At 45.5% G+C, this 8,641-nt stretch overlaps 1 protein-coding gene across 1 annotated transcript; it reads left to right on the plus strand.

The window, feature by feature from the left end:
• Nucleotides 1-490: 490 nt before the first annotated feature.
• On the plus strand, nucleotides 491-7,224 carry ARPC3 (actin related protein 2/3 complex subunit 3). Its single transcript, XM_048513866.1, has 7 exons — nucleotides 491-663; nucleotides 766-974; nucleotides 2,402-2,478; nucleotides 2,832-2,900; nucleotides 3,710-3,836; nucleotides 4,930-5,024; nucleotides 6,940-7,224. Exons 1-7 carry the CDS (start codon nucleotides 491-493, stop codon nucleotides 7,000-7,002), a joined length of 813 nt encoding a protein of 270 aa, XP_048369823.1. The 3' UTR covers nucleotides 7,003-7,224.
• The last annotated feature ends 1,417 nt before the right edge of the window (nucleotides 7,225-8,641 follow it).

Genomic DNA, 8,641 nt, shown 5'->3' on the forward strand with positions numbered 1-8,641 from the left:
GGCCAAGTCAGAGTCTTGTTTCTAAAAATTCTACGTTGGAGGTTGCTACAAGGCTGCTGTAGTCCTGACTGTTGGTCTAGAATCATTGATTTTCAACCAGGGTTCCGTGGTACCCTGGGGTACCGTGAGCATGTCCCAGGGGTACCGTGGCAATGCTAACCCCCCCCCCCCCACTTTTGTGGTGTCTCCTGCCGGCGCCAGCAAAGACATGGAGCTGGCTCAGGGCAGGGCCTGCCAAAAGGTCAGCAGCCACTTCCTCCCCCCCCCCCCAGTTCTTCCCTTCACCCTGGGAGGGGATGGTGGGGGTGGTGCAAGCAGGGGCACTGGGAGGGGAAGGTGAGGGGATGGCAGGGGTACCATGAGATATGAAGAGTGAGGTCAAGGGTACCGTGACATCGAAAAGGTTGGTAAACACTGGTCTAGATTGTTGGTTCATTGCTCCCTTGTGGATCACGTGGGGGGCTCTCAGCAGGCCTGAAGGAGCAGCCTGATGGGGCCGCCACCGGGCGCCCCTCAGCCCAGTCCTGCCAGGCTGCTCCTTCAGGAGGAGGGGCATCTCAAGGCAGGCTCCCGGCCCAGCTACTCCAGCCCGCCAGGGACCCCTCAGCCCAGCCCACCAGGCCCGGTCCAACAGGCTGCCTGGGACGGCCACCACTGGCTAAGGTAAGTGGGGCATGCGGGGGTGGGGGGGGCACCCAGAGCAGGTGTTGCCCCAGGTGCCATTTCCCCCCCAGTACGCCTCTGGTGGCCAGCTCTTTATTCCAGCCTTGCAGTCCTCGGCTTTTTGACAGAGAAAATTGCAAAATGCAGCAGCTTCTCCCTTCCGCGTCGTCTCTCCCTTCAGTCACTCACAACCCTCTCTTCTCTGACGCAGGCCTACCATTCGATGCTGATGGACCCGGACACCAAACTGATTGGGAACATGGCCCTGCTGCCAATTAAAAGTCAGTTCAAGGGTCCTGCGCCCAGAGAAAGTAAGTTTGCACGGCCCTCTCAAAAGAGAGCTTTGCAGAGCCTCCTGTGTATCTTCTTTGCTGGTTTAAAAAAGATGCGTGGCAAAGCCAGAGGGAGAGGGAGTTAGCGGAAAGGTCTCTTAGCCACAAACTCATGCTTTACAGGAAGTTCAGTCACCAACATCTCCCGTGAAAGAATCTCTTGTAGCAGGTGTTGGGGAAAAAACTTTTTTTCTGTCTGAGAATCTGAAGAGGTGCTGCTAAGTCAAAGTACTTTTTTAAATTATTTTTTTATTGTATCATTTGAATATTCCATTTTATATTAAAACTCTTCTTCATTCGTTTTCAAACAATACATTTCCCCCCCTTTCCCCCTCCCCCTTGTATTTTCTTCATAGTTTTATCAAACAAACAGCAGTAAGTTCATTCTTTGTAATCTCTCCTCCCATATCTCCTCATTGACTCTGCTAAGTCAAAGTTCTGATCAAGATTCAGGAGGGTCCGTAGCTCAGTGGTAGAACTTCTGCCTGGCGTCCAGTCAGTCCTGCCGACAACTTCAGTTACTGATCAGGGTGTGGGGTGTGTGTGTGTGTGTGTGTGAGAGAGAGAGAGAGAGAGAGAGAGAGAGAGAGAGAGAGAGAGAGAGTGAGATATGCTGTCAAGTCGCTTCTGATGTATGGCAACCCTGATGTACATGTGACCCCCGGCCCATTGTTGAATAGCTCTGTATGAATCTTCCTCATGTTATTAACCAATCTAAGACCAAAGCTTCAGTCTTAAAGTTTAAAATTCAGCGTCCAAGCAGTTTCTTTATGAGTTTCAATACTTCCTGTATTTTTGATCATTATAGTATGTTTTAACCTGCATAATTAAGGCAAACAGCTAATCCATTTCTAAAGAAATTGAAGCTGTGGAAGTTGTGAGCAATTAGCAAACATTTGGCATTAAAATAGGTAATGCATATGAAGCTTATAATAATATGCATAAAGCATTTTTTTGGACTCTGGGGTAATGACTAGAAGATGAACATGCTAACAATGTCAATAAAGTTTAAAATTAAAGCTTCAGTCATGTACATGTTTACTGGAGATCAAGTCTCCATGAATTCCACAGGAAATAATGTGACCCAACTGTTCTTGTTTATGGCATCTCTCCTGGTATGCGGATACCTTAATGCAGGGGTGTTAAACTCGTTTGTTACGAAGGCTGGATATGATATAAATGTGACTTGGTTGGGCCAGGCCTTTTGGAGGGGGGCTGCCTTGGCTGTACTGGGGTGGTGCCAGGGCTGGACTGGCGAGCCTGCAGTGGGGGGGGGGGGCTGCCTTAAGGGCTTCTTCAGGCCACAAGCCAGGTGAGGCATGTTTGACAACTTTTCCTTAATCTCTTCGGGATCTTTCCTTCCATGAGCCTTCGGAGTCATACTTTCCTTCTCCTTTTCTTGGCAGCCAAAGACACAGACATTATCGATGAAGCCATCTACTACTTCAAAGCAAACGTCTTCTTTAAAAATTATGAAATCAAGGTAAGACCGTTTTCTGTAAGATGTCTGCTATACTTGTGCTGCAGGTGTTAGATTCCAGACAGAGGGCAGCTTTTACTTAGGCACGTAGAAGTACGGCACAAAACACTAACCTGAGTGTAACAAAAGGATGGGCAGGATTTTGCAAATTAAAAGCGGCCGCTGCCCCCAGGAATGGGAGGCTTTATTGCCTAATTCCCACTCTTGTATCTTTCTCTGGACGGTTGTGGATCCCTAACCTGGGATTCAGCTTTGCAGCTTAGGGTGGGCTGGGGGTGGAAGTACCAGGGAAAGAGGTGAAATCTTGTTATGAGCTAAAGTGAGTTGCATTGTTTGTTTGTTCAACTTCTTCCTAGAATGAGGCTGACCGAACCTTGATCTACATCACCCTCTACATCTCAGAGTGCTTGAAAAAACTGCAGAAGGTATCAAAGTGGAGTTTTAAACAAAATGGCATAAAACAAAAAGGGCAGAAATGTGTTCTTTGTCAAGACCTGATCTTTTAGGGGCTAAACACCAGAGTTAGCAAGGATTAAATTATAAAGTTTTATCGGAAGCTCTTTTTTTTTTTACAGCATCTAGCACAACATTAGGCACTTACCAATACAGATCAAGGAAGGGGTTGAGCCATGTTCCATTCTTGAATTGTTTGTTCACTTGAACATTATCAGAGCGGAGCCTCTCCCTTCCTTTCCCAGATTGCTCCTGTCTGCTACAGAGTACTTCCTGTCTAGAATGGAAGGGGATTGTGTGGTATATATTTTATGATGACTTATTGGAAGTTTGCTAGAAGAAATGTTGGAGGCTTGAAGGAGTGGAGTAAATCCTGAACTGGGCCTCAGAGTCTGGGAGCCGCTAATGTTGCCCTATGTTGCTTTTTCAGCAGGCCAGCAAACTTAAAAGGGGATTGTTGTGGGTTTTCCGGGCTGTTTGTTGTGGGTTTTCAGGACTGTGTGGCCATGGTCTGGTAGGAACAAGATCTACCAGACCACGGCCACACTGTTCCTAGGAACAAGATCTACCAGACCATGTCCACACAGCCCGGAAAACCCACAACAACCAGTTGAATCCGGCCATGAAAGCCTTTGACAATACATTAAAAAGGGATGTTTGTCATGGTAGCAGAAAATGCCATGGGCTAGTTATTTGAGAGAAACTGGCATGCGTATGCTTCTGGCTATGTTCATTTTTTAAAGGGAGGGATGACTCTCGCATATGCTTTATTTGTTTCCAGTGTAATTCCAAAGGCCAAGGAGAAAAAGAAATGTACACCCTGGGCATCACAAACTTCCCCATTCCTGGAGAGCCAGGATTCCCACTCAACGCTCTCTATGCCAGACCCAGCAACAAGCAAGAAGACGGTGAGACGAGATTTCAGTGGATCCACAGGCTTTGGTTGATCCCTGGGGGCAGGAATTTCAATTCTGGGCATGCTTTCCTGGAATCAAGTCCCACTGGAGTCCGGGGGTCTTGCTTTTGAGTAAACGTGCGTAGATATTGGGCACTGATACAGGGATGCTGTTGAAAAGTCTTCAAAAGCTTCAGCTGTTCAGAATGCAGGGGTGAGGTTGTTAACTACGGTCTGCTATACAGTACCCTTTTAAGGGCTCACAGTGCATTTCATTGGTTGATGTTGCCGATCTGTCAGTCTCATTTTTAGCTGTCCTGACATTTATTTTTGTTGCTCTTTTGGACTGAGCCAGGGTTGTTTTGCACCTCCTGAGCTCCCACACTCATTTGGATATTTTGAGTTGAAGCAACATTTTCTCAACGGTGTCACCGTTATTCTGAAGCTTTATCTGACGGAGTGCGTGCTTGCTAGCTCAGCCTGCCAGAGGACTTCCCAGCCTGTTTTGTAGGGGAACTGCCATATATAGCTGTAAGCTGGCTGTCGAAAGCACTCTCTTGGGAAAGCACATCACAATTATGAGTCTAGAGAGTGGGAGGGACAAATCCCAAACCCCCACAATGCAGGATTGAATGCAAAGGAGTCGCTCCTGTTTGCCAAACCAGGACAAGTGACCTCAGCCCCGAACATTGTGGGTCGAAAAGGACCTTATGTATGGCGCTTTCGCTGTCGGTTACAGCTGTCAGTTAAAATTATAGTCCAAAAGCTTTAAATTGGATTATAAACATTAACAACTGCATGTATTTATAATTTGATGAAAGTTTTTTGGAATATAATTTTAGCTTTTTTAAAAAATTGACAGTGATAATTCCATATATAAGTCCTTTTGTTCTCCAAATTTTTTGGTTGCCTGGTCGGTTCCGCCTTGAAATTTTTCTCCTCCCCCATTTTTTGTGTTCATTTTCAATGTAACCCCAGTAAGCACACATAAAAATGAAGGAGAGGCTGATTTGTCCCAGGAATTTCACTCCCTGGAGCCTGCGCTGACCGAACCAAAGCTCAAATGTGATTTGGTCTTAGCTGGCCATATTTCTCTCTATTTTCAGAGGTGATGCGAGCATATTTGCAGCAACTGAGGCAAGAAACTGGGCTGCGACTTTGCGAAAAGGTCTTTGATCCCCAGAGCGATAAGCCTAGCAAGGTAAGATTCAGTGCTGCAAAACTGTTGTTCAACAACACAAGCCTTTATTGGCATATAAAACAGGACAAATTTTTAAAACAAAACAAGGTTAAGAAATACAGTTAAAATTACTCATTTCCAGTATAAAATTTGCACCAGTTTCACAAAAGAGCACATCAGAGCTGTTCAGGAGATTGGGTCTCTTATAACACTCATGCCACTGAGAACATTGCAAAAAAATGGAATTCATGTATTTCATGCGTATCTTATTGTATTTAGGGCATAGAAACAAAGAATGGTCAAGTGTTTCAACCGTAGTCATATCACATGAACAAACTCTTTTAGAACGTTCCATATTCTTAAATCTTCCCTCCAGCAGAGCTGATGGCAGCACATTACATCTTGCAATAGCCAAGGCTCTCCTCTGGGTGGGATGTCAGCTATTGAAGATATGCTGCCATAATTCACTTACGCTCGCATGGGATTAATAATGGCAATTAGGAGGAACAAGGTTGTCTTGGCAGCACGTGTCAAATTATGAAAATCAAGATCCAACTAGTCTGAAGGCTTCCACCTTTGTGAGCATAAGGAGTGATTCCAAGGGGAAACCAATAGCTTCAACCTTTCTAAAGATCAAAGTATACCATTCTGAAATAAAGTGATCTGATAACAGAGAGGGAATATAGCTATTGGATCCCACTAGAAAATGTATATGCAGCCAATATTTTATGGCCCTTATCCATGCCAAGGTTTCTAGAGTTGTTTGGAGCAGCAAGGTAAGATGCTCTCTCCTGTGGTTAGGTCCTCTTTACGGTTGCTGAATGGACAGAGATGCTGCCTCTTCTCTATCTTTTAAATTAAGTAACTGCTGTGTTTGTCTGATAACTACTGTATTTAAATAGGGCAGTGGTAAAGCAGCAGAAGAAGAAGAGTTTAGATTTATACCCCGCCTTTAACTCTCCTGTAATGAGACTCAAGGTGGCTTTCAAGCTCCTTTCCCCACAACAGACACCTTGTGAGGTAAATGGGGCTGACAGAGTTCTGAACAAACTGTGACTAGCCCAAGATCACCCAGCAGGTTTCGTGCATGGGTTGTTGGGTCGTGCAGGGTTCGTGCAGTGGCGTAGGAGGTTAAGAGCTCATGTATCTAATCTGGAGGAACCGGGTTTGATTCCCAGCTCTGCCACTTGAGCTGTGGAGGCTTATCTGGGGAATTCAGATTAGCCTGTACACTCCCACACACACCAGCTGGGTGACCTTGGGCTAGTCACAGTTTCTTGGAGCGCTCTCAGCCCCACCTACTTCACAGGGTGTTTGTTGTGAGGGGGAAGGGCAAGGAGATTGTAAGCCCCTTTGAGTCTCCTGTAGAGAGAAAGGGGGGATATAAATCCAAACTCCTCTTCCTCCTCTTCCTCCTCCTCTTCCTCCTCCTCTTCTTCCTCCTCCTCCTTATGATTATGATTATGATTTATGATTCTTGACAAATGTATTTTTCTTTTATGTACACTGAGAGCATATGCACCGGAGACAAATTCCTTGTGTGTCCAATCACACTTGGCCAATAAAGATTCTATTCTATTCTATTCTATTCTATTCTATTCTATTCTATTCTATTCTATTCTATTCTATTCTATTCTATTCTATTCTATTCTATTCTATTCTATTCTATTCTATTCTTCCTCCTCCTCCTCCTCCTCCTCCTCCTCCTCCTCCTCCTCCTTCTTCTTCTTCTTCTTCTTCTTCTTCTTCTTCTTCTTCTTCTTCTTCTTCTTCTTCTTCTTCATGATGAGACATCTGTGGTAGGACTGAAAACCGAGATGCCATTGTTGGTGGCATTGCTGTGTCTTCAAGTATGTCTAATTGCAAAGCAAAGTACTTGTTCTTCCTTCATTCCTTTTTTAAAAAATACCTTTCTGTTGTTGTTTTTTCCCTTCAGTGGTGGACCTGTTTTGTGAAGAGGCAGTTCATGAACAAGAGCCTGTCAGGCCCCGGGCAGTGAAGGGGAGCGGGAAGAGCTGTTTCGTTAAAGCACTTTGCTGCCAGATTTACAAATTTTTGCCTCTGTTTTAATATATGTTTTCTACTGAGAGAGAGAATAAGCATTTTTGCAGGGGGAAAAAGGCCACCGACAGCATGAAACGTGGAACCAAAATCATGTGCAAGTTTTCTTGTTAAGCTGGAGCTTAATGACAGATGATAATAATAAAAAACTGGTTTCTAACACCTTTTTCCATCTTTCTTGACATTTGCCAGCCGTAGGTGTTTCGGAGGTACCGGATTGCCATGTTTGAAAACAGTAACTTCTCAGACTGTCTTCTGGGGAGAGATCAGTCATAAATGGCCCTTCTTACACGTTGCCCATCTTTCTTTGCCATTCAGTTTCCAAAGGGTGAGAGTTACGGGCTTGACTGTCGTCCCCAGAATACATTCCGGGAACCTTTATAAAGTTACACAGATTCCTAGGACAGTCTTAGCGATGCTGGGGCACTGGGCAAAAGTCCAAGTTGGGCTCCTGAATCACTGACATAGCCTCACTGGAGCCAAGCAAGGAGTGGTTCTCGCATCCCTTGCTAGGTGGGTAGGAGTTAAGAACATAAGAAAGAGCCAGCTGGATCAGACCAGAGTCCATCTAGTCCAGCTCTCTGCTACTCGCAGTGGCCCACCAGGTGCCTTTGGGAGCTCACGTGCAGGATGTGAAAGCAATGGCCTTCTGCTGCTGCTGCTCCTCCTGAGCACCTGGTCTGTTAAGGCATTTGCAATCTCAGGTCAAAGAGGATCAAGATTGGTAGCCATAAATCGACTTCTCCATAAATCTGTCCAAGCCCCTTTTAAAGCTATCCAGGTTAGTGGCCATCACCACCTCCTGTGGCAGCATATTCCAAACACCAATCACACGTTGCGTGAAGAAGTGTTTCCTTTTATTAGTCCTAATTCTTCCCCCCAGCATTTTCAATGGATGCCCCCTGATTCTATAATTGTGAGAAAGAGAGAAAAATTTCTCTCTGTCAACATTTTCTCCCCCATGCATGATTTTATAGACTTCAATCATATCCCCCTTCAGACGTCTCCTCTCCAAACTAAAGAGTCCCAAACGCTGCAGCCTCTCCTCATAAGGAAGGTGTTCCAATCCTTCAATCATCCTTGTTGCCCTTCTCTGCACTTTTTCTATCTCTTCGATACCCTTTTTGAGATGTGGCGACCAGAACTGAACACAGTACTCCAAGTGTGGTCGCACCACGGCTTTATAGAAGGGCATGACAATCCTTGCAGTTTTATTATCAACTCCTTTCCTAATTATCCCCAGCATAGAGTTTGCCTTTTTCACAGCTGCCATGCATTGAGTTGACATTCCCATGGAACTATCAACTAAGACGCCCAAATCCCTTTCCTGGTCTGTGACTGATAGCACCGATCCCTGTAGCGTGTATGTGAAGTTTGGATTTTTTGCTGCTTGGAGTCAGGTGCCTGTCCCAGGTAGAGCAGGTACAAATATAGTCAGGAGTCACGCTCTCTTCTTCTACCCTCCCCCCCTTTGAAGGGGTGGGGATGTGGGAGGTCAGGACCCCCCCCCCCCCAGCACAGAGCCTTGAGTTACTACCCTGTTGCCCATTGGCCAGCACCATCTGTAGGGGTTTCAT

The sequence above is a fragment of the Sphaerodactylus townsendi genome, linkage group LG13, assembly GCF_021028975.2.
Source record: "Sphaerodactylus townsendi isolate TG3544 linkage group LG13, MPM_Stown_v2.3, whole genome shotgun sequence".
In the NCBI taxonomy this organism is placed as follows: domain Eukaryota; kingdom Metazoa; phylum Chordata; class Lepidosauria; order Squamata; family Sphaerodactylidae; genus Sphaerodactylus; species Sphaerodactylus townsendi.